This window comes from Falco peregrinus, chromosome 8 (assembly GCF_023634155.1).
Source record: "Falco peregrinus isolate bFalPer1 chromosome 8, bFalPer1.pri, whole genome shotgun sequence".
NCBI classification, from domain to species: domain Eukaryota; kingdom Metazoa; phylum Chordata; class Aves; order Falconiformes; family Falconidae; genus Falco; species Falco peregrinus.
The window spans coordinates 61,237,941-61,265,120 of NC_073728.1; the positions used below are offsets into that span (position 1 = coordinate 61,237,941).

The 27,180-nt window shown below is 39.7% G+C and overlaps 1 protein-coding gene across 1 annotated transcript in view; it reads right to left on the reverse strand.

Annotated features, from left to right (window-relative positions):
- SPOCK1 (SPARC (osteonectin), cwcv and kazal like domains proteoglycan 1) overlaps positions 1–27,180 on the reverse strand; it is a 324,191-nt gene that overhangs the window by 196,236 nt on the left and 100,775 nt on the right. Inside the window, exon 3 of the mRNA XM_055813067.1 lies at positions 18,724–18,769. Within this exon, the coding sequence (XP_055669042.1) occupies positions 18,724–18,769 (46 nt within the window). The remainder of the gene's footprint in view (positions 1–18,723; positions 18,770–27,180) is intronic.

Genomic DNA, 27,180 nt, shown 5'->3' on the forward strand with positions numbered 1-27,180 from the left:
TAGCAGTGAGGAACTGGGAGCCATAAAACAGCTGGCATGGTCCCTGGAAAACATACCGGCAACTCTTTGTGACAGAAACTGTGTTACCACTTCTGTATCTTGGGAGGACGTGCTAAGAATCCCTTTCAAACTATCTAGCTTAACGGGAAAGAACACAATATAGAAGTGCCGTTTCAAATCCTAGTGCAGATCATTTTTGCAGCTCTGATCCCACCTGTTTGCAAAACCAGCATCAAATGCGTTCACCTCCATGCCCATGTTTACCAGATTGTTCCACACACACAGAGAAACTCACAGGCATGTTGTGGTTTAACGTGGCACGCAGCCACACAGCCACTCGCTCAACCCCCCTGCAGTGGGATGGGGGAAAGAATTAGGGAAAAAAGTAAAATTCATGGGTTGAGGTACAGACAGTTCAATAGGACAGAAAAGGAAGGGAAAATAATAATAAAATAATGATAAACCAATTAGAATATACAAGTGATGCGCAATGCAGTTGCTCACCACGCACTGACTGACACCCAGCCAGTCCCCGAGCAGTGCCCCCCCGCCAGCTTTCCCCCTGGTTTATATACTGTGTGATGCCATATGGTATGGAATATCCCTTTGTCCAGCTGGGATCAGCTGTCCGGGTGGTGTCCCCTCCCAGCTTCTTGTGCCCCCCAGTCTTCTTGCTTGTGGGGTGGTGTGAGAGCTGGAAAGTCCTTGACTTAGTGTAAACACTGCCTCGTGACAACGAAACCATCTCTGTGTTATCAATATGATACTCATCCTAAATCCAAAACACAGCAGCACTGCAGCAGCTGCTAGGAAGAAAATTAACTCTATCCCCGCCAAAACCAGGACACGTGCACAGGTGCACCACCATACACAGTAGATGACCCTCCAGTTTCTAAAGTTGGTCTCTTTGTATCTGCTGTCATGAGTTTGAAATGCCACATTTTGGTCAGTTTGGCTAATAAGGCTAGTAAATGCTCTGTGAGGAAGAACTAACAGATGTGTGGTTAAGATGACAGCACTGAAGGCAAACATAACAACGAGCCTTCACAGAAATAAAAGGCCAGTAAATTAACTGTGGCACCCAATTGTCACATCAACGGCACGCAACAGAAAAGTTTTCAAACAAAAGTCTGAACTGCAAAAAGGGATGTTAATAGCCAAGAGTGCCAGAGGAGAGCGCCAGTATTACCTGCTGGAGAGACCATGGAGTGCCCTGCACTGAAGGTCTTTAAGAGCACAGTGAGTAAGTGTCAGGAGTGATGCAGGTGCAGTTGGTGCTGCCTTGGGTGGAGGGGTGGATTAGCTAATTCCTTGAGGCTCTTGAGATAACGTCACCCCATGCCATTTCCAAAGCCTTGCAAATTTAGTGGATTGAGGAAGTGATGAACTAATTATTTATGTGAAAAGATTCCAATAGGATGATATACCTACTAAACTAAGGTTTTGCTGGATTTATAGTTTGTTCCCTGCCATTTTCATCTCTAGCAGATGAGGTGTGAAATTGCTTCAGTAGAAGGACGCAGCACATAACAGCATCAGACAGCATTTAGAAGAATAGAACTAAGACTGTCAAGCTTTGGGTTTGTGCTGAGCTCATCACTACCTCTGGATCTGCAGATTCTTTCTTTACGGCATATTTGCTAGGAAACTGTAGAAGTGAGAGATCTGGTCACATGCTCATTTTTTAGTGGTTGGACTACTGATTTTTTTTCAGTTCCTGCTATGAAGTCATTCCCTAGAAAACAGCCATGACAGCAAAACCACAAAATGGGGCACATACATAATCCTTCTGCTTCACATGTGCTTTATTCACTTTGAAACTTCTTTCAATTCCATGGCATGATAATTCATATGCATTTGAAGAATGAGGCCAGATACCTTAGACACCATCTTCTTATCCCCAGTATAGTCCAATTCTGCTAAAATAAATATACACACACACATCCGAGAGAGACAAGGCCACCGACATGTTGGTCCCTACTCATAAGTACACCTCCAGCAAAACTGATGAAGACATCTGAGGCACTGTTGTGACTAGTGTTAAGGGAGGGCAAGAGATGAGAAGGCTGCTTCCCAATCCCTCAAAAGTTTTAGGTATTTCTACCAACACTACTTTTTCACCTTTGAACTTTTATCTGCCAGAGTAGAAATGGGTTAAATCCACAACTCACTTAAGTTTAAAAAAAGAGAAGCTAATCTGGCCCAGTTTTGCACAACTATTCTTACAACGTATTATGTCCATATGGATAAGAAAATGCACGTGACACAAATGCCCAGTAACCAGGTTTATATCAGAATGATTGAAAAAGTGAAATACCCAAATGAGCATGCATTTTCCATCCAACTAATGCAAGTCTAAGCTAAATTTCAATCACTGTAACTACACCAAGGAGCCGGCACGTAACTGAGGGCAGAATTTTACACTGATGTAATTCTGCCTTTGTGTTCTACCTCTTAGTAATCCGTTTAAATCTATTCGTCATACACGTCTTCCAGCTTTATAAGCTTAAAGGAATTTTTAGTACTTCCTCTGCTCTCCCCAAAGAAAAAAAGGATGCAAAGGAATTAATGAATTAAGATTTAATGCTCAACCTTAATTGCCAAGACAGGGCAATTATATTATAATTCATTAAAATAAAATCCATTCACCACACATACCCACACCCTAGGCTCTTTATGTTTCAGACACATCACGTAAATTCACACCGCTGAATGGAAAATAAATGTTACTACTAATTTTTATTAAAATATTAGTTAATTCACATCTACCATAATTGAAATACAAGACAAAACATTGTTATTACCCTTCCTACTACAGACCATACAAAGATTTTAATGAACTTTTTTATTTAGTCAGTGTGCTGAAAATTAATTTCTCAAACTAAGAGTTCTTATCATTGAGGAAATTGCCTACATATAAGAACGGTCTCTTATAATTGTTCAGTGCCTTAAAAAAAGCACACTTGTGAATATTTCAGACTTTGATTTTTAATACTTTTCTTTTGAAACATCTTATTACGCCAATGTACTGGACTAACACATGGAGGGAGATACCAAAACAGAATTTAATGTAGACATCCCAAAAATTAATAGAAGTGTTGTCCTAAGAAAAAAATTTTGCTGCAGACATAGCTTTAAACCTCCCCTCCCTGGCCTCCCCACCACACAGAAAGCAGCATTTCCATCTCATACTACCTTGCTCCAGCAGCCTCCTGAAACCCCATCCCTTCGTTGACTGCATACTAACTAGAAGCGACATAAAAAAACTTTGAATCTTAAGGTCTGGAGAGTCTGGATTCAGCATTTTAATTCAAAACAATACTTTTTAATTTAAAAGCTGCACAGAGATCACAGAATTCCAGTTCTTTCAGAAAAGCAAGCAAAAGACTCTTTCCTCTTTGCTAGACCGACAAAAAGACAGCATACTAATGGACAGGTAAAAATCATCTTGCTAAAGGACTGTCACAGAGAAAATCCATTATTAAACTATCTGATTCTTTTTCAGTGTTAAACACCATCTACTGCATACTTTATTTTCACTTCTCTGAGCTCGCTCTTTCTTCCTCATCCCAACTCAGAGGAAAACAGTAAAGGTGACACTATCACAAATTTCCAGCCCCTGCAGCCTTCAACCCATCCCACCCTTTCCCCCCCCACCCCCATCGACTATCTGGTGCTTTGCCATATTCTTAGCTGGGTAATCTTCCAATACTCCGGCCTTTTCACAGATGATAGAACTGCTTAGAGGGGTGTGTTCCAGGGGAATCCTGCTGGTAAGGGACACCTGCCATGGTAATTTCATGTCACACATTTCCTCTGAGTTTTCTTCATTGGAAAGCCTGGCAGAATCTGTTGTTCTTCAACGTTTCAGAAGACATGGATAAAGCAATTTCCAAACATCTTGTGTCGGTGTATAAACTAACAGGAGTTCTGTCTAATTAGCACAGTTGTTGGTGTAAGCCTGTGAAATTTAGCTGACTTGGTTTCAGCAGAAGTAGACCACATAGGACGTGCCTCTTGTCCCAAACAATAGGATGAACCTTGAATAGTTTTTTGTGCACGGGGAAAGCATGCAAACAACCTGCTGATCATCAAGAAGTGTAAACATGTTCAGAAGTGTCCTGAACGAGCACGCTGTGGCCACCAACAATGGCAACAGGAAATCAGAAAATGGACCGGTCTCTAAGGAGGTATTGTCTACCCCATCCTATAACTAAGGGAACCAAAGAATTTTTGGAGAGACTCTGGAGGGAAGCCAGAAGAAAGTGGAATGCAGGAAACTGAAAAGCATTGAGGACCCTGTACCAACACTATGCATAGCATAGTTGGTACCACCATGCTACTCCACCCGACTCGTCTGGAGAGCAGCACCCCTCCTGCAAAACAGGGAGGTCCTGTAACGACCTACAATAACCTGCACAACTTCTCTCCTGGACTGCACCATCTCTTCCACAAAACACAGAAGTACTTTCAACAATAAAATTCACTTAATTTGAGCTTCCAAACCAGGACATGATCCTCATAAATTTAACAACCATTGTGCTTTTGATGACTTCTTCTCTGGGGAAGCTGAGATCACAGTATCTAGGTCCCCATACACATCTTGACTTCCTAGACAGGATCTGTGCAATGTCTGATTCCATCTAACTTGAGTCTTCTGAAAGTTAATTAGCCTTAGGTAGACCTCCAAGTGGCTTCCTAGTCTGAAACACTTATTCCAGTGTCTGCTACAAAGACAAAATGGACAACTGCCTCAGGCTAGGCATCTGGCTTTTGGGTAGCTGTGCAGATAAGATGAAGTTAAGCGACTGTGAGCTGTTTAAAAGTGAAGCCTGTGAAAAGGAATTTATTTGTTGTATCATTATAAAACCAACACACATAGCTCTCAAGTGCATTTCTCCTTTTGGGCTCAAGCTCTGCTCCCACTAGATGGGTGGCCTCTCTCTCCTCATTTCAAACCTTTATTTTTTTCCATTTTGAAAAATGGAGTACCTGACCGACTGATACAAACAAGCCTATTTCCAAATCATATCAACAGCTCCATCCGTCAAAAAGTTCATCTTCAATGCAATTTCAAAAGCGGAGCTCTCTGCACTAGATGTTTGCAATAGTTCCATATATCAAGCATCCTACAAACAAATGCACCACATGACACTAACAGGGAATACACCTTCCTATACAAAGTCAAGGGAGAGCAAAGTAATAGAAACTGAAAGAAGATAAAATGTTTTGTAGGTAGTGGAACACCAGCTGATAGCAATTTCTCTTTCAAGCCACAGTATACTTAATTTATTTATAGGCATTGGAAAAATGTTACTGGCACAGTCCTATGTAGGAAAACACACTAGAAGTGCCACTTTATGAAAAAGCAGCTCAGACGGAGTAACATAAAGAAAATGAAAAATGTTTGCCTAAATATCAAGTCACATTTCTTGCAATAGAAAAATGATGCCGGGAGAAAAGTTAGGCAATTAGGAGTGAGAGCAACTAAGCATAGCCTATACCCAGCACGTATCGATGGCATATTTAGGAGTTCCACTGAGGAAGTATCTCAAGATGAAAAGTAATAACTCATGATCTTTATGCTCAAAACTATCAAGACCAATATATTTGTGTTTCTGATACCGGGACATATCATCCACATTAAGGTCCTGCTGGTATTTTCAGATAGATTTGTGCTTTTCCTGGCTTTACTTGAACATGGCTTTTCAGGGTTTTACTTGGATACTTTGATGGTTTGACCTGTGTAACAGTTGTCCGTTGAAGTGGACTATCAGATAGATAGGATGTTTCCTTACCATGCTAGTAAGAAACGTTTAAAAAAAAAAAAAGAGAGAAAAGAAAAAAAAGAAAAAAAGAAAAAAAAAAGAGAAGAAAAAAAGAGAAAAAAGGAAAAAGGAAAAAAGGAAAAAGGAAAAAGGAAAAAGGAAAAAGGAAAAAGGAAAAAGGAAAAAAGGAAAAAGGAAAAAGGAAAAAGGAAAAAGGAAAAAGGAAAAAGGAAAAAGGAAAAAGGAAAAAGGAAAAAGGAAAAAGGAAAAAGGAAAAAGGAAAAAGGAAAAAGGAAAAAGGAAAAAGGAAAAAGGAAAAAGGAAAAAGGAAAAAAAGGAAAAAAAAGGAAAAAAAAGAAAAAAAAGAAAGAGAAAAGAAACAAAGATGTGATTGCTGAAAAGTTTTCAGGCTCTGTCACAATTGTCAGGTTTTAGCTGACACATGCAAATGTGCCGTTTGAAGGGTTAGAAGAAGCAGTCTTCCACTTGGTGTGCGTGCAGAAGGACCAGACAATCTCAGTGTTGCTGGAGATACACACTTCTTTTAGCCTTGCATTTTTACGTCGGCAACCTGAGAATCTCACAAGATGAAGAAACCCCTCATATAATTAAGTGCAGGTTTTTAAACACTCAAGGATATTGAAGTAACTTGAGCTTACTGAAGTAAGCAATTGTGGAAGAGTTAACAAAGACAACCTGGAGGATGAATAAGAGCCTTTGACTTTTGGTTATACAAATGGCTATCACTGGATGTTCACTGTGGCTATTCACCACAGTGAAGGGGTGCTGAGAAGCCTGAATTTAAAAAGAGCACTGCTACTTGAAAAACTACATAAAAATATAATGCCCTTCTAAGGGCACACTGCAGGCAATCATCCTGTGACTCTTGTATCACTTGTACACCAGGTAAATTGTAGAAAAAATGGGAGGGAGGGAGAGAGAAACAAACACATTGGCACCTCCAGAAGAACGGACATTTTACAGTTCTGCCACTAATGTCAAGGATGCAAAGTAGTGATGACCGATAAAATCAGCGACGGAAAAGTTGCTTACAGAAGTAACTTAAGAAGTAACAATTACTGCACCATGTTCTCCTTTGAGATAGCTAAATATAATCTGGATTTTGAGGATAAATAGGTCCTACAGGTTAGAGTGAATTTACTATAACCATATAAACCATTAGTGCTAGAGTTCAGAACAGAACTAACGAATCTTGGCTACTTTTTGTTCCTTAGGTAGCTTTATAGTCTACTGAGAGAGAAGCTGACACAGTTTTTCTTAGATGTTTGTATTTAACACAATGAAAAGCAGGGGTTCTTCCCTTTCTCAGTTTTGCAGACTTCTGCAGCCTGTGTCAGCAACTCTTCATTGCTTTGTTTTATAGATGAAAGGTCATTACAAAGGTCCCCACTGAACACAGAAACAGGCTTAGATGCTGGAACCTTTACAGCAAAGATACATTTGCTCTTAGTGACTACTACACACATTTCCTGATTATTTTTTTTAACCCCAGCAATTAAAAGAAAGGAGAAACTCTGTGAAACACTGATGTATCACATTAAAATAATTACAATAATGCTGGCTTTACATTGCATTAAAGATTGCTGTAAAGTGCAATGATCCCTAGGACTGCTTATCTGTACATCCATTTATCACAGAGTTCTGTTCATCTGTTGTTGATTATTAAGGCTAAGGTGGCAAGTGAGGAACTAAGTGATGCAATTGCACAGTTTACAATTAAAGCTATCCCAGGAACAGAAGCTACTTACATTACGGGTCTGATTCTAGTGTCTTGCCTTGTGGTTAAAGTGTACATAATAGTGCCAGATTTTGGGGCAGCACTTCACCTGTATGCATCCATCTGGTACGGCTAAAGAGGCACCTGCAATGATGCACATATATATGACAATAATGCTGCTAACTTATCTCCCCCTAGATAAAACAGATCAAATCCTCAAACAGAGGTTTCAAGAAGGACAGTAAAAGTCAACTTCTGGTCTTCAGGTACAGCTTTCCTGTCCCTACAGTTTGAAGACTATGTACATACAGTCAACAAGCCCTTTAAAGCGAGCTGTTGGGCCACAGCTGACAACACAGGCCACGTACACCAGCAGCAAGGTCCCATTCAATATTGCAACAGAGGATGCAGAGGGAAAAGACAGAATATGATTAAATGACTAAACAATGCTTACCAAACTGATAAAAATTTTTCAACACATTATGCTTAGGGAACTTCTTAGCACAGAACACCACCGAATACATAGGCAAACTTTTTTTATTCATTTTGCTGTCTACTGCTTTGCACCATTCCCTAGATTTAAAGTAAATTTCCAAATGACCATTAGGACTGCAAAGCTAGAATGCAAGCAATCAGATTAGAGCAGAAATAATATTATTTTATGCAAATATGTTTAATCTGAAGCAGTAAGGACAGGAAGAAAATAGCTGTGATTCAATTAGTGTTTGATGACCTGGGTTACTTAGGTTTATAGCAGAAGGAGATTTAATTCCTAAATACACATGCATGCATCATGTTTTAGCTTAATGAATTGAAAGAGGACAGTTAACTGATTTTCATCCCAAATCTTTACACCTTAGGGTTTGATCATGACCTTTATTACTGCCTGGACAAAAAGCCCCACTAAATTATCCAAGAACAGAACCATCCATAGGAAGTTCTCCTGCCTCTCTATTAGTATTGTGGTTTATCTCCAGGCAGCGACTCAGCCCCACAGCGCTGCTCACTCCCCTCCGATGGGATGGGGGAGAGAATCTGAAAAGTGAAAGAGAAAACTTGTGGGTTGAGATAAAGATGGTTTAACGGGTAAAGCGACAGCCACACAAGCAGGCAAAGCAAAACAAGGGGTTGATTCACTGCTCCCCAGGGCAGCCGGTGCTCAGCCATCCCCAGGGCAGCGGGGCTCCATCCTGCCTAACAGGGGCCGGGGAAGACAACCGCCACCACTCCGAACGTCCCCCCTTCCTTCTCCTTCCCCAGCTCTATGTGCTGAGCACGAGGCTCATGGCAGGGGACATCCCTGGGGTCAGGCGGGGTCAGCTGTCCCGGCCGTGCCCCCTCCCAGCTCCTTGTGCCCCCCAGCCCGCTCGCTGGCGCGTGGGGTGAGGAGCAGCAGAGCCCTTGGCTCTGTGTAAGCCCCGCTCAGCAGGGACTGGGCAGCCCTGTGTTACCAGCACCCTGCCCAGCACAAACCCAAAACACAGCCCCTTAACAGCTGCTAGGAAGAAAATTAACTCTATTGCAGCCAAAACAAGGACAATTAGAAAGCCAGTGAGATAGGGAGAAGCAGTCAGAGAAAATGGGCTGCCTTTTGCCAGTCCCTGTTTATATTCATGGAGGTTTGCAAGCCCGTGACAACCATGGTCAGTATCTATCTTGAAGGTTATGCACATTACTCCCATCAAATAAGAACCTCTGTTTTTCCAGGTTGTGCCAAAATGTCTGTCAAGGATACAGATTCTTTTTTTTTTCCCCTTCTTTGCTCTGACTGGTAATCTATTTTAAAAAATACCTTCTTCAGCATTTTTTCTGTGCTTTCAATGAAATTAGCTGGTTTCCATTAATCAAAATACAGTCACAGAATCACAGTGCTGGAGTGGCAGTTCTGGGAAGGATGCTAATTCCGTTCCCCTTCTCCATAGCTAGATCAACTATCAATGTGTCATTATCTGCAAGACATTTGTTTAACCTGTGTCACAACACCTTCAAAGACAGTCCCTACAACCTCTTTAAAACCTCTCTCCCAATGCTTAAATATTGCTGTCATTACAAAGGCTAAAATTCATCCTCTTCACTGCAATGTAAACATACTGCTCCTTGTTGTATCCACAACGGATAGAGAACAAGTTATCCACTTTGCAGTTAATTTTATGCTTTTGAAAATGGAATTTGTGGGCTGTTGGGTTTTTTTCTTGTTGTTGTTGTTTTGTTTTCTCTCAACAGAGAAGGTGCTCCTCTCTTTCAATCTTTCTTCGCATAATGTATTTTCTGTGACCGATCATATTCTGTTACTTTTCTCTGGGTAGTTTCCAGTTGGATTCACACTATTCTAGATGCCTGGTACTCAAATCTGGACAACATATTCCAGCCAAGGTCTTAACTGGCGCTGACTAGAACTGAAGGATTACTCATAGTTACACATGCCAGTGCAACATTTGCCTTTTTTTGCAACAGAATGACATTGTTGACTCATGTTCTATTTGTAATCCACTGTGATCCTCTACCCTTTTTCTCCAAATTTATTACCATCTGACTGTTTTTCATCTTGTTTTGTGCAGATGATTATTCTTACCTAACTAAAGAACTTTGCATCTGCCCGGACTGAACTTTATCCTTTGTTTTCAGGTCATTTCATAAATTTCTAAAGGTGACTGTGAATTTTACTGCTGTGTTACAATCAATAAGCATACTAATGTCAATATCTACAGTTTAATGAAAATGGTGAATACTGGACCCAAAACAGATCACAAAGGAACCCTACTCAATTTATCCTTCCAGCCTGACATGTAACCATTGACAGCTACTACCAGAATGTAGTTTTCCAACTGATTTTGTATCTACTTCATAATTATTTTTAGACAATATTTCTTTAACTTGCTTATAAGACAATAATGTAATTCAACGTGAAAAGCCTTATTACAGTCAAGCTTACTCCCAAGTCTCACGGCCTGTAAATGACCCAGAAGAATCTTTTTTAGTTTGACACCCATACCAGCTTTATTCATCTCATTATCTTCCTGATGCTCACAAATATTTGTTTTAGTATTTATTCTAGTACTTTTTTTTTCAGGATTTCAGGTTCAACTTATGGATAGAATTTCCTATTTTCTTCCTTTCTCTAACTTCAAAAAATATGCATGCTGTTTGTCCTTTCCCAGTCTCCTATAATTTCATAGGTTTTAAAAGGTAAATTTTAGTATCTTTAAAGTTATTTCAGCCAGTTCACTTAAACCCTAGATCAATTCCAGTTTGCAATCTATTTCCAATTTGCAAATATTTAATTTACTCAGGCCTGTTCTTTCCCTAATCCAGCATCCTACCCTTCAGCCGAAGACGTTAGCTATGATCGCCACCTGCTCTCAGCTGGCCTTTAAGCGAAAGCCAAGGCACAGGCAGGTAACAGCGCTCTGGCCTTCTCAGCAATGCCTTTGTGTTAGGCATCTCTCTCCACTGAGCAGTGAGCCGTCATTTTTCTTGAACTTTCTCTTCTAACACAGTTGTAAAAAAATGGTATTCTCACATCCCTGCCCAAATATCTCATGTTATACTTGAATTTCTGAGTTTGGGGTACTGTTTGTGCTCCTGCACGTTCTTCATGTAGCTCCCTGCCACCGCAGTCACCAAGAGCCTCGCCATCAGCCAAGCCCTGGCTTTTGGGTAATTCCTGTTTGTGCCCTCTACATTGAGGAAATGCAAATTATCCTCATTTTTCTTCCCCCAATTTAAACCTTACACATTCTCAGTTTATCTGATATCTGATTTTGAAATAACTTGTCTTTATTTCGATCTTGTTCTCTTCCTAAAATTACTGCATTATACCTTTTTACCGCCATTGTCACTCTGCCTTCTACTTTTATTCTCCACAGGAGATCCTGTTTTCCATTTAGAATCAAATGACAGTTATTAATCACCTATTAACTCAGAAGCATAAAAACATGTTTAAATACTGTGCAAATTACTCTTCTGCCTAGCTAGTGATTTAAAACACAATTTGACATGCAGTATGAATCTACTACACCATCCAATACTTAAGTCAAATAGTATTTCAAAGCTGAAGACTTTGCCCCTGATTGGTTTGGCCTTGTTAAATCAGAATATAAACCGAAGTCGCTAGTTTGAATGATACACTGAGGTCTCTCTTGCAGCAAGTAAGGAAGGAAGATTTGCAGGCATGTATTTCTAAACACACTTCATTTTTAAAGGTTTAGGTAGGTTTCCAAAAAATGAGCTCCTATATACTGAAGCAAAGGGAAGGAGATCCCTGCTCACTAAGTGATGCCAATGAGAGCAGGGTTGGGCCTTGAAATATTCCCAAAGATTTATTTAATTAAATGAGAGCTAGATAAGCATGGGGAAGACTGAATTTCCCTTTCAAAATAATTTCTGCTTTACAGTCAATGACATAAGAGATATTAAAAGAAAGCCAGCACCATTACTGACAAAACTGACAAGTGCTCCCCAAGGGTTAATAAAATTCTAGAAGACAATCTATCGATCACTGCCTTAGTTCAAAGCACATCAGCCATAATACAGTCATAGACGGGGACCCCATCTCTGCCACTTCTGATGCCATATTTAATAGCAAAAGTGGTTGCTTACAAGCTTAAAAAGGAATTTAATATTACCCTCCTAGCACGTAAAGAGAACCATGTGCATCTGCTTGGCACATATAAGCAGCCATATGTACTTGACACGCATTTGATGGAAGACAGCGTATTTCATGTGCTGCGTCTCAGTGATTGTCTTCTGTTGATTCAGTTAGCATGTTTTAAAATTGTACTGATTTACTGAAGATCTACAAACATAATTCATGTGCAGTTGTCCTACGAATAAGGCTCTAAAACTAATTCAACCACAGTCAAAAAATAAATTGCAAAATAAGTTATTCAATTGAAATCTGCCATCTGAGGCACAGTAATAGAAAACATTTATAATAAAACTAACATATATTTGTGGCTGGAGATGTGTACAGTACTAAACAACTCTCTGAAAGGAATTTATTCAGGCTTTTCTGAAAGAACATCTTAACTGGGCTAACAGAAAATTACATGTTCAAAAATAATTGCAGGTTCTATGATTTTCATCCTGCATCACAGGCTTCCCATTATCATCCTTTCTGTTTTGGAAGGCTTATGAATTCTAGGCAAACTTTATTCTGCACAGCTGCAGGAGGCCATTTCTGGAGTCTGGATTTGCCAGTTAGACACTGGAAAGAGAGCGGTACAATTCAACACAGCAGAGGAAGCAGGAATACCAATACATTCATCTCAAGATAAGCTCTAAATCTGACAAATTCACTTCCATGGGGCTTCTGGACTGTGAAAGTCATGGGCGATGCTATGCTGGAGGCTGCAATCCACTCCAAAGCAGCACTTCCCTCTTCAAAAGTGAAGGTATTTTGCCAGTTAAAACTTTCATTAGTGCTCAAGAGGAATTCTTTGCAAAGATGGAGAGTTCACGTCTGTAAATTAATAATGATAATCAAGTCTACACAAGCATGTCTGACCTTGGCATCACTCATCGATACGTCCCATTCAGGCAGATGAAAATTTTTACACAGAATAGTGGAAAAGCGATTTTGGAATTTTGAATTTATTTTTTTTTTAATTCCCCCCCACAGGGTAGATAATGAAAGCCCTGAGAAATAATATCCCTGTCCAGACTTCTCAGTTACTGTGGAACAGGACTGGGAATAAAGACAGTGAAAATAAATACTGGAAGAGAAGGGGGAAATTCCAACTATTTCTAATAGTGAGCATCTTTTCCTGAGAAGTCCAGCAGCTTGGAACACTTGAGATTGCCGTCACCAGTGATAGGTGAGATGATACCAACGCTCCCAGCCAGCTCCTTGGGAAAAAGCTCAGCACTGCAATAGAATTAAGTTGCTCTCTGGCCCCCTCCCCCCGCCCCATGTCCTTCTACAGGTTTGTTATTAATAACAATGACAGCTCAATGGTCTAAACGTTTTTGGATTCAGAGGTTATGTATATGCAATACAAAGAACATCCCATTAATTCCGTAGTTCCAATGTTCTGGATAACGATGCTTTAAAAAAAGCCATGTGGCAAATAACTGGACACCATTCCAAAATGTTTTCCAGCAACTTTTCACCTAACAAAATGTGCTCTTACTTGAGCATCTCATCAGAAAAATTAATATCTATTTGTCTGTAGAAGAATATACTAGAGCTATTAAGAGGTGGCTTTTAGCAGAAATTCTCAATAACAAACTTATTTTTTTATTTAACAGTTAATACATAAAGTCTTAATAAGCTCATTTTCTGGCAAGTTTGAATAGGTGCAGAATATCAGACACATTTAATTACCATACCAAAATCTCCGATGTGAGAATACTATGCTAAACTTTCTCCCCGATTCCCTCTTTTCTTCATCCAATGTAGATGGAGAAGACTAGGAAAGTATGCCAAGTTAGCTGTCAAGCTCCTTAAGATCTCTCAAATGACCTTGTCAGAAAAAAAACCCCAACACTTTGATTCATATTTTAGAATCCTGACTAACTTGCTCCTTCCACTCTTCTGCAACTCTGACAGAATGGAGTTCAATATTAATGACTATCAATCATTTTCAGGCTATACGCTCTCCTGCCTTCTGCAGTCCAAATGCCTCGTTAGCTTGGCTCAGTCGGCAAGATGCTCACCGTTGTATTGGTTTCTCCTGGGTTCAAGATGAATAAAAAGCTGGGCTGGCAGCTAGGCTAAAAATAAACTCTGATCACTCAAGTACCCTCTAAGATGCAGCTGAACCATTCAAGCTGACTTCCCCTGGAAAGGCATGTTATGCAAAGATACCTCGTGTGACTCTCTAGGGGTTGTTTCAGTGGAAGTCATGTATGCTTTTCCACCTATTTCTTTTCCTGAGACACATGCAGATATTTCTCTCTGCACTGCAAGCAGAAAGCAGACAGCTTGATTACACTGCTATTGTTTTTAAATGCATAATTAAATAATTCAATCTGCTGAATAAAGCTAGCTTTGGTTTTTTTTAGAAAAGAATATAGATTTGGTTGGACCCAGCAGACTTTTCCTTAAAATATGCAAATTAAGTACAAGACTGGAAGCCGAATTCTGCTGGTTTTCAAAACTGTTGGTTTTGAAATCTGTTAAACTTACTGAATCCTCCAGCTGCCTTTGTGAGATGACTTCTGGCAGGTACCAGCCACCTTCCATTACTCCTAAACCCTGCCCTCCCAGCTCCTTCATTGTGATTCTGCACTCTGGCTTCCATGGAAAGACTTCACCTTTAGAATATTCAAACATGATTTTAGATTTAGAATTGAGAAATAGGTTTTAAACATTAACAACTTGTAAAGCTGTCCCAAAGAATGGGTTCTCAGCTTTAGCTGACTGATGCTCAGATTTCCCTTAAACCCAGAGAGAACGCAGTTGTCTTGCTTTCATTCACCCACTGGAAGAAGTTTTTTCTCCTCAGTTACTGTAGGAAGAACCTTGGTGTTGTGAGATTAAAATTTTCTTTTGGGATATCTCTCTAACAATTGTGTTGTGAAAACAGAGAGCTGCTATTGAATTCACAGCAGCAAGCTAGGGCTCCTTACTGCAGGATCTGCACAGGCTCTCTGGATGTAAGAACCCCAAGGAATACAAAATAAAAGCTTTTGTACCTCCAAAATCATACAAAAGCGCAGAGGGCATTTAAACACCCCAAGGCCAAAAGGAGCAACATGGAAAAAAATGTCAGGGCTGGGAGAATGGAGAAGACCAAAGACAGATGAAACAATTTTCTTGCAGCTTGCTCTGCATAACAGATCTAGGACAAATTCTTCTGACAATTCTTTTTTCTCTGCATGGATAATGACAGATACTAAACCTATGGCGGAAAAGACCTAGAAAAGAGATTCATAGAATCTTAGGATGTTTTGGTTTGGGAGGAATCTTAAAGATCAAGTGGTTCCAATCTCCTTGCCATGGGCAGACACGCTGGGCGCTTGACCAGGTTGCTCAGACTAAGCAACAGTTTCCTAAGGGAAATTTTTGCGTACGAAATCTCTTTAGAAAGGTATGAGTGGCTATTTTAACGTCTGAGTCAGTGTGATTTTTACCATGGCCAAAAGTAGTGTTGTCTTTGTCAAAAAGAATGAGCTATTGGCCAAATAAAATCCATCTGTAAGATTTAAATGAAACAAAAGTGCTGCACAGATCTCCGCAAGGCAGAGCATCACGCTTGGAGTAGCACCTAGTCTGCATTCTGCTTTCTGACAACAGACTATCCATAGTCTTGAAGAAATTTTAGAATGAAAGAGAAATGATTCTTTTCTCTGTAAAGAGACAGTAATCTTTAACAGATGTATGACTGTTTGTATTGCTTCCAGATATCCACGTCTGATTTCAGATTCTCTAAAACGATTTGTGGTTTTGCCCAGAGTCAGAAATCTCAGTAACACAATGAACAAGACAGTTTTAAAGCATGTCAGTTCAAAATCTTTTTGCAATATTTCGCCAGGATTTACTTTTTTGTTTTTCCTCTTGGGAAGACAGAGGGCCACAAGGCCTCTGAAAGTGGTAGGGCCATAAATTCCACTTGAAGTCAATAGGATTTGTAATCCTAAATCCCTCAAATGCCTTTGAAAATCCCTGTGGATATATGCTTTGACAAAAACCATCATCTTTCCCTTTCCTTTGACACTGAAGTTCCATTTCCATAAAGAGAGACAATCTACACTCTTCAGCTCTAACATGTACAAGCCCCCAGTGATATTCCTGGGAGCTACCTACAGATAATAAAAGGAACATGTCTGGCAATGAAACATAGAAATAGATGTAAAGTGAAATTTTCAAAAGCACCTTCAGAGAATTCTAATGGGTATTTTCTTCCTAAACACTTTAGTAATTCTGAAAATTCAAATCTCTGATCGGCCAAGGTGCTCCCTCTTATGACTCCTGTTTGTAAAATAAATGACTGCCAAAGCTGAAATCGAAAGCAAATAAAGAAAGCATTGTGGTTTCATCTCCTCTGCTGAACTGTCATTTATCTAGCTACCCCTTCATTCATTTGTTCATGCCCTTCCTTCTCCTTCTTAACCAATTTGCTCTTTGCTCTCATTTGTGGTATGATTCACAAGTATAATTTCATACTATTTGACTTCCAGAGGCATCAAAATGTTTGTCTGTAACATGACTTGCTGCTTTTTCTTTTTTAAACAGTTATTAAAAACTTAAAAACTAACTGAAGTATTGGTCAATTATGAAACACTGATATTTTCTAATATTCTTTAACCATTACCCACTGGTTAAATCCCAGTGACACCAGCCATGCCATGCTTGGAGAAGGCCATGCACGTTTTGATTTGTTGTTTCCCTCTGCGTACCACACTGTGACTGTTCCACCATGAGCTACTTGCCAGCTCAACAATTTGCTTAAGCAATTTTCTTGCAGGAATACCTTTTCTGAATGTAAAATCACAAGAGTTATATATCCAGAGAGCCACTTCACATTCTGAAGGGCAAAGTACGTCTCACACTACTTGAATGGCACTTAACTTTGACACAGGATCCAAAACAGAGGACGACTGTGCAGTGGGTCTGCGTGACTGAAGCTCATTTGTATTGGAGTTACCAGGTACATGATCATTCCTTTCTAAATGACTTTAAGATAACATCTTTTAAAATCCCTTCCAATTTCAGAGTATAAGTGGATTGAAACTGTAGAACACCATTTTGAATAAAATTTGAGGCACTGCTGTTCTACAATTTAAGAGACGTGATGTTGAATAATGAACCAAAGCGAGTTAAAGAAATCCAGGATCCTAAAAATGCCTTAAGCAGTGGAAAAAGGCTACACATCTACCTGTGATTGTGCAGCTGTAATATCCTCGTCTCATACGTGTTCTCACGCAGGAGTTATATGAGCTTCACCAAACATTACAAAGAGAAAAAAAAATGAGCAACTGTCAAAAGGCAAACCCAGAACCTAACCAACCTACGCTTTATATTGTGTGTTGTTATCTCCACAAATCAAACTGCTGATAACTGGCTCTACCAAATCAAAAGAAGCTCTGCTAAATCTAGTTTTTTACATTTGTCCTGAAAAAAACCCAAACAAACAACACAACCCCAAACCACCAAAACATTATAGAAAGCTTTAAGAAACAATGAAATCTAAGACCCAAATGGTTTAATATTACACTTTTTGAGGGTGCTCCACTATGGACTCTTACAGAATCTTAGTGTCAGAGTGACAAATATAACAAACAGTAAAGTTCAAGTACAATATCCTGACTTTAAGGACAGAATTATGGCATACTATCAGCTTGCACTACCTACTCTGTCTTTCAGAGGGTGGACTGCTGAGATTTCTTTGCATACAGTGTGTTTTACTGACAAGACATTAAGTATCAAATACAACCCACCACACCTAGCAACATCTGGGCTACTAGTATTTCCAGCAATGTTCATCTATGACATTTAGAGTGAATGTGTCTTACCATCCCATCTGAAACTATTTTTTCCTAGCTATGAACACAAAGCAGAGGATGCTTGATGGGAAGTTGCTGTCTGACATCTCTTAAGCTGTTCAATTTGAAGTTCCTTCTCCTGGCATGACTTGTTTCCAGTGCTATCCTGGACACAACAATATAGAGTTTTTTGGGGTGTTTTTCCCTATCCTTTGGTAGATGGCCTGGAAATTGCTGAAGTACTGCCATAACTTAAAAACTCACCGAGACAAAGCATAAAATGTCATTTACAGAATCTGTATCTGCATCAACAGCACATACACAACACCATTTTAAAAAAAAAAAAACAACTCTGAAATTCATACGTTACAACTGGCTTCAAAGACTTGGCCCCTTAAGTGTTAGGAAATGCAGTAATTACATTAATGACATTCATTTAGGAAAGTTTTTAACATGAAAGAAAATGTACATGAACGAAAATGTACATGAACATATCTGTTTTACATTGCATGTTAGACCAAGATTCATGGTTACAGAGAATCTAAGCATATATATCATCACTGAATATAAATTGGAATGGATATGGATTAAAAAATGTGGCTGAAAAACAGAGATGAGTCAAACCCTTACACATAAACCACCTCAAGCTGTGACTAAATTGGGAACGAGATATAAGCATGAATATAGCTCTTCACTAATGCATGGGACAGGGGGAGGAAGAAAGGCATAAAGTATATAGGGATATCATGAAATAGCAGAAGACAATTGCAAAATGAGTAATAACTTTACCTTGATCAAAAGGCTTGTTTGGATTCCAGTTTCTGAAATAATCATCCTAAATGGGGAGAAAAGAAAAGGAAACTCAGGAAAAATATAATCATTTACATAACTAAACTACAAATGAATCAACTCATCTTTTAATCCTAACATATTTAGGCCAAATCAGATAAGACTATCAACAGGTTGTATCCTAAAGAGTAGTAAACGCAGGTTAGAAATTAAAGAATAGGAAATTCCATTAATTCAGTACCTTGAAGTTTTCTTCTGAATTGTTTTTCAAAGTATGCCCATTATTAAATATTTTTCTGAAAATTCTGCATTATTTTTTATCAGTCTACAACTTTTGATAACAAAGATAAAAGCATATTGTTCAGGTAACAACATGATCCATACCATCCCGGTGTGGCAAAAGGTCAGCAAAATAAATCAAAAAATACTTAGATCCATTTGGACACATGTCAGTCCCGCCGTTGTGAATGTACAGAAACACAGCAACAGCATCATAAGTATTATACTTAAAGTACAATAACATCCAGGAGCACTTTTGTCATTGTTCCCACTATCAATTTTTTAAAAACTTCTTAAATCTGATGTAAAGATATAATCCTGCTGTGAGTCTTGTGGTTCAGTTTTACATAATTCTGACTGGAGTTTAAACTGGAGAAGGTAGCAACTGTCAGAGTACCCAGCCAAATGGTCATTCTGTTGCAAATGAGTCCTTCTGCAGAAAGAGTAGAAACCTCTTCTGTGCATTGGATCAATTTGTGTTCTATGCACTGAGCAAATATTTACATGATATTTCCCCCACTTCAGAGTTCCATCAACCCGGCTCTGAAGAACTGGGATTCAAGTCCAACTGTTATATTTGGTTTCAGCATACTCTGTACATCTCACTTGTGTCCTCTTTAAGAGGAGGTGGTAACAACAGAATAGTGTATTTGAAGTGAAAAAGCATGGAAGATTTCTTTAACATTGTGATATTTTCCTGCATGTTAAACTTTACTTCCTTTATAATATATCCAGTATTCTGTATGCATTTCTTGAGGGCTGCCACTGAAGAGATGTCTTTATCAAGCTGTCTAGAATGACATCCAGATTTCTTTTTCTGCCAGAAGAGTAACTCAAAACCCATCAGTGTGAATAAGACACCTAAATGATTTCTTCGTTGGGCTTTGTTTACTGTTTCTCTCCAATACACTGATTTTCACATGGTCTCATGCTATCTGGTCACCCTAACCAGGAATATTTGGGAAACCTGGAAGCCAGCATGTCTGTCTGGGTTCAGAGCAGCCCACGGGGCTGTAACAGGAGTGGGGCCTCTCCGTTCCCTCGCTGAACACCAGGAGATGCACCTCATGGCAGCACATTCCCTTCCGAAGGCTACGGCCAGCAGGAGCAGAAAGCACTAACGTTTCCAGCGCAGAGAACCGCGGGCTGCTTCCCTCTCCTCTGCCTGCTCGGGGGGCAGGGGGTGGGCAAGCGCCCCCTTAACAAAGAGGCCAGGAAGCAACTCTGCGTGACTGTCAGGAAGAAATGCATTTTCTTTCTCCAAGTATATTCATGCTCAGCGCCTATACTGACTTCATGGACAGTGATGATGTCCCATAACAACAAAGACTATTATTCACAATTTATTTCAGATACATCAAAAGCATCTATACTTCTTCATCAGAAGTATTGGGTTTGGCACCCAAAACAGAATTGCAGGCTTGCCTTTGAATTCCACAGCTTTGCTAATACAAACCCCCTGTCATGGTTATACAATGCTTTGTAATTGATTACGATGTACTGCTAAATTCACCAAGCATTAATCACTTTTCAGAATGTGCTGGCTTTTAAGCTTTTTGAGCAGAATAATTTTTTTCCAGCATCAAAATATTCTATTTTTGCCTGCCTATATGTTTTTTTTTCCTAGGTGTTGCTTTGCTGCTGGGTTTTCAGCATCAGAAACTGTTAAATAATTCAAATCCCAAGAAAGATTTCTTATGCTGGTGGCATATGGAACCAGTTTTGAAATAAGGATTGGAAAGGGGCTTTATCTCAATTTCAGTGTCAAAGGAATATTTTACAGCAAATGCACCTTCCTTTACAAAAAAACCTACAAAACACTATCTCTTCTGTAAACCAACTCCTTTTCTCCTTTATGCAGATGTGTTTAGTATTCCTTTTTGAAAACTGAAACTCTATTTATTTTAGAAGATGCCTGAAACTACAGTATGATAACGCAGGAAAATACACAAGAAAAAATATGGAACAAACCCTGAAAAGTAGAATAGAGAAAACCTTTGAGATTTTCAATACATAAAACTCATTATTATTTACAGGAGTAAATAATGATTATACATACATTAAAGCAATATGGTCAATAGCAGTTCAAAATAACTTATGTCAGTTGGACAACAGAAAATACAGCACTAGAGTTGCACTTCAGCACTGATACCAGCATAACTGAATGGTTATGACACCGTAAAGGTGAGATTCACCCTGTAGGTATGGCTGAGTAGAAAATCTATGTCTTATTTAAATACCACCTAAAGCTCTGACTTGAAAAATGGACAGAGCTTTGTGCTACTGCTCTGCAAGGTGCTGAAATTTATACATTAACCTGAAATGACTTTTGTTAGGAGGAGGAACTCTTAACACCCCTGAATGGACCCATTTCACTGTGAGTTCCTCCAACAGAAAACCAGCATGCTGAGAGAGCAATGCACAGTGCCTAAACACGGCACTGATTTCCAGGCGTACATCATTCTCTCTCCATGTACATTATTCATATATAAAAAACAAATACAATTGCCATGATTAAAGAGATTTAACATTCTCATTCAATGAAACACCTTCCTGACAAAAATGACTGCACAGAAATCGATGCATTTCTGAGCTTTCTACTAGGACAGATACTAATATGTTTAAAATACCTTATGTCTACTGTAACATACACAACTATTACGCCATTTTAATATTAACATGTTAATAAACCAATATTAACACATTAATAATTAACATGTATCAATACATTTCATTTATAACAATATTAACAGTTGATCATAAGACTTCAAAGTATAATATGAATTATGATATGCTGTAAATACTTTTATTCACTCTATGGATATTTACAAGTTAAAAATGAAAAACCTACCTCAACTTCCTGAATACGTAAGCATTACAAATAAGAAAAGAAAAAAGAATGAAATAAAACAATATAAAAAACATGTTAACATTCATCAGTTTTCTCCTTGGCGGCCTTTTAAATGTGAAATCACTTATTTCAGATGACTTTCACCTCCAAACGAAATAATTTTCTCTCTCTTTTCTGACCTTTCCACCTTTGCTGTCATGGCCCAGTTTTCATCAGCTGCGCTATTATCTAAATGCCATTCTATTAGCACGTTTCCTTCTCACAGAGCACAGGAAAAGGCACTTTCAGTTCCTTTGGGCTGACAAAACCACCAGAAAGTGTTTGTTCCACATAGTCATCTGTTAGACACCCGATATGAGAGAATTAATATTTTCTTTCCTAGCTGACTTTAAACACTACTTATTTGATGGACACTGAAGGAAAAGCAAAACCAGGCATGGACCCACTTCAATACAACAGGTGATGATGAACAAATATTTAAAAATATCTTTCTCCTTGCACAGAATTCACACTGTGAAGGTTTTGCCTACGGTTCAGTGGCTGCATATGACTAAGTCAATCTTTTAATTAAACGAAGGGACTCTGCACACCTAAAATCATGCATGGAAAGAGAAGAATTGATACCGCAAACCAGGGCTGGATCTGACTCCCTTAGCTCAACTCAGCGTTATGGAAATGTGATGTATTGGCTTGGCCTCTGCTCACAGCCAGGAATAAACGCGAACCCTGAAGGAGAAGCTGCCGGTCCCTCTCACAGAGCACAGACACGCTGAGGGGAACAGTACGGAATTTACTGCAAGTCCTGTGACTCCAGGTCCCTGATGGACCCAGGCTCTCACATCACAGCAAATACTCAGCTTCCACTTCCAGGAAGGGAAATCTGACTCCTGCCAAACTGGCCCCAACCCAGTTCTCAAGGATACCTTGAGTGCTGTTCTGTCCCACTGGGCACAGGATGAGGCCTCTGGCTGCCCCGTTATAAAGTCTATCACCTGCCTAGGATAGACATCCACCCAGGATAGCAAGGCATACGACCCGAGAGCCCCTCACACAGAGAACAGCTCACCTTTGACATCCCCGGACCCAATTCAACTGCAAGACTTGGGACAGGAGCGGCCTTTTCAGCTCTGTGTGTGTTCATCACTGCGCATCATGGAATCCTACTTCAAGATTTTACCCTCAGGAAACTTAACTGAGAAGTTATAGAATCACCGAACGGTTTGGGTTGGAAGGGACCTTAAAGACCACGCAGTCCCACTCCCTGCCATGGGCAGGGACACCGGCCACCAGCCCAGGTTGCCCCCAGCCCCGTCCAGCCCCTCGGGCACTGCCAGGGATGGGGCACCCACAGCTGCTCGGGGCAGCCCATCCCAGCATCTCACCACCCTCACAGGGAAGGATTTCTTCCTCTTACCTAATCTAAATCTCCCCTCTTTCAACTTAAAACCATTCCTGCTTGTCCTATTGCTACAGGCCCTTGTAAAAAGCCTCCCCAGCTTTCTTGATGGCCCCTTTAGGTACTGGAAGCTGCTGGAAGGTCTCCCTGGAGCCTTCTCTTCTCCAGGCTGAACGGCCTCAGTTCTCTCAGCCTGTCCTTACAGGAGAGATGCTCCAGCCTCTGACCACCTTCATGGCCTCCTCTGTTCTCGCTCCAACAGGTCCGTGTCCTTCTTAAGCTGAGAGCCTCAGGGCTGAACACAGTACTGCAGGTGTGCAGGTGGGGTCTCATGATCATAACAAATGAAATAATTTTACCAAGGCAAATATAAATTGCTAGACTTGGGCCCCAGTTCTTTACTGCAATTCTATTATTTTGATTTAAGTAATCAAGAGATGAAGTGAAACATATTTTGAAGTGATTTGAATTCATTTTGCTATATCAGGCATAATAAGTTATTGTTTCTCAACAAGAGCAAAATATTCTTTTATCATTCAATACATAGGTGTCAAATTCAGCCAACTTAGACTGATATGTCATCAACAAAGTCAATCAAGAGAATAATCATATGTCAAACTAAGTATGCAAAGGCCATATTAAAAGGTGCTACTTTAAAAGCTCGCAAAAAAACCCAAACCAAAACAACTTTCTTACTTTTTTACAGGCAGAACTATCAAAAACCTTCATCAGAAATCACAGATGGGGTTATGATTTGCAGAAATCAAAGCCTGAAGTAGACATGGGTCTGACACCATTTCCCATTAGTCACATCAGAAAAGTTAGCAAGTCGGAATTGACCCTAAGACCAGTACATTAACATATGACTGCTCTTCTCTCCTATTACCCTTCATATCACTACAAAAACAATAGTTAAAAACCTGAAATTAATGTTAAAACCAAACAGGTTTATCCTCTTTCCCTCTATCAACTAAGGAAGTAAACAACAGCTTCTTGCACCCCTGAAGTTGAAGTTATTCCTACCACACCTACTCTATTGTTACTTTTTGGTTTAGTTATTACCTAAGACCTGGTATTTTGGAAGAGTTAATGAAGCATGGTTAAATTAATAACACACTAGCACTCTCTATACTTTTTTATTTACTTGTCAAAAAGAAGCTCTTGCAAGATGCTCTTGCTTATAAATAGAGCCAAACATTACCTAAATGGGTGCAAAAATATTTATATTTAGTTGCGTTAATTGGGCTTGTAAGTTATTTGTATGAATCAAGCAGAAACGAGATGCTGACTGAAAAAACCTCCACAGAATATTCCCCTTATTTTGCACCTTTCCAGGACGAGCTCAGCTCAGTTCCTTCCCCTGGGGCCTGGGAAGATCGTACTGAGCAGGATGAGCCCACAGGGTACACAGCCAGCACCAGACCCTCATCGCAGAGCCTTCCTGAGGAAAATCCTATAGGAAGGCCCCAAGGACTGTCAGATAACCTTCTGGAGGTAATCTTCATTCCCAGCTCCTCCCAGCCAACAAGAGCTTCAATTTCTAAGTATCTCCAGGAGGTATGTTTATTAATGCTGGTGTGCAGCCTGCTTAGTATTTTCCTTTTCCATCCCCGATCTATGATTAAACCTTTTACCCTCATAAAGACCAGCTGGGAAAAGTGGTAATTACCAGCTCATTGCTTTTTTAAAATTAGCTCCAGAAAGATACAGCTGCATTTTCTGCCTCTTTACCTTGCAGTACGGAAGATCTTTCCAACACCAAGCAGTGTTGAAGCACCAGCTGCTGCTTGCTGAAGTCAATCTAGCCTGTATCATAAATATCTCCCCAAGGCCTATTGCCTATTTTAAGCAAATAGTTTGTGTCAGCAAATTACACATCATTTATTTATTTATTTACGAGGAAGAGAAAATATTTTACCCACCGAGTACTTCAGTGAATAAAGATTTCTCAGTGGTAGCTAGTGCCCAGGGTCTGCATTAGCATCAAGAGCTGCCTCCAAACTCATCAGCACATTAAGACATCTCTAACCACCTCTGAGCTTGGTCGCCCTCTCTTCTGGGAATCAGCCAATATGCATCCAGACAGGATGCTTTTGCTTAGTGAATTAGCGTGTGGATATTTCATTCTAAATTTGGGAGGGGAATCCATTGAAAAAATTAGTGATACGTTTCCCTGAAAGGCCAGGAATGCAGGGCTTTATTTAAAGAGCTAGCAATATTAAGTGGTGAAACTGGAAGAAATCACTCCAGACTGAAGTAGTACCACATGTAACGAATGTCAGAACCTGAACCGTCTAGAATACTGTAAGTCATTAATAAAAACAAAATTAAATGCTTTAGCCTAGAATGAAATGGTACAAAGGGTTCAAATGGTATAAAGAATTCACATTGGACTCATATATAATGCTAAATACATTAATACCAGCTCATTGATAAAAGTATAAAATAAAAAAATGCATATCCTCAGTATGTATTATATAGAAAAGACACCTGACTATGTGTTACAATCTCAGATGTCCCATAAGACCCACATTCTCAGCACATGTACATTCTGTTCAGCTACCACTAATATGCAAAAAAATTTCTTCTGCTCAATATGACCCAGAATGTTACCTTTTTATTATTTGCATGAATTAAAAGGGTTTTTTTTTTCATGGGTTGGGTTTTTTTTGTGCTACATCAAGGAACAAAATTTGCCACTCTTGTTTTACTAGAAGACTTTTCTGGAAGTTTCCATAGGCAATAAGTAAGAAAGTGGTAGTCAAAACTTACAGCATAGGCTTTTTTTCCCCACAGTCAAAATGATTCATTGGGGTGGCAAAAGCTTCTGAAATTAGATTTAAAAATAAAAAAAAAAAAAAAAAGGGGGAGAAGTTACCACTGAGCCCATGTCAGTCAGAATAAGAATTCTCATTCTTCAGAATTCTTCAGTCATATGGCCTTTTACACAGAAATCTTCCAGCTGCTCTATTGTGGTTTTTTTTTTTTTTGGGGGGGGGGGGGTTGGTTTTGGTGGTTTGGGTTTTTTTGGTAAAAAGACAAATATAGTAAGAATTAAAAACATTTCTTAAAAATACAAAACAAAACAAACAAACAAAAAGCAACCAAAAAAACCCACCAAACTCAAACCACTCTGTTTATCCATAAGAATGAAGCCAGAGGGTACGTCTACAATGTCGAGGGCAAACAGCTGCTCATTTACTCCGCTTGTGCTTCGAGCAGGATGAATGAGGGCCAGCTGTGAGCCAGCAGCTATAGAGCTGCTTTAGCACAGCGCTGTGCCAGCATACACAGCTGATATATTCGGGTGGCTGGAACAATCACAGGACTGCCTATGCTAGCTTGTGCTGAAATACCTAAAACTGGGTAAAAAAAACATGCCTTGGTTTGATTATCCTTTGCTGGCCCTTTTAGCGGATTAACTAGAAATACATTATCACTTCTGCCTGAACTCTTCCTCTCATTAGGATGCGCTAAAAAGCCCATTATCCCTGCTCAGACTTAAATAATTCTAACTTTACTTTCAGGAAGTTTTTCCCACTTTAGTACGACCCACCAGCCACCCCAGGTTATGCTGCAAGCTGTAAAGCTCTCACAAGCGCAGAAGGTAAAACTCAGGAGCAAAGCATGGGCTCACTGAACCTTGCTGTGTTGGACGGGCCATACGCTCACAGATGCTGCAACTCCAAGATCAGATTGAAAAACAGAATGTTACTTCATTGCTTACGTTGTAAATTAACAACACATACTCACTAGCTACAATGCATCCACCACACACAACTGTCTCAGAGGCACTGCAGCTTCACGTTTCATTTCTGTTCTCCAGTCACACATTCCCCTTCCATGATGTCTCAAAGAGCCTCCACCATGGCTATCAGACCCGCAGCAAAGGCAGGGAGGAATTAGCATGCAGGGAAGACAAGCGGTGGCA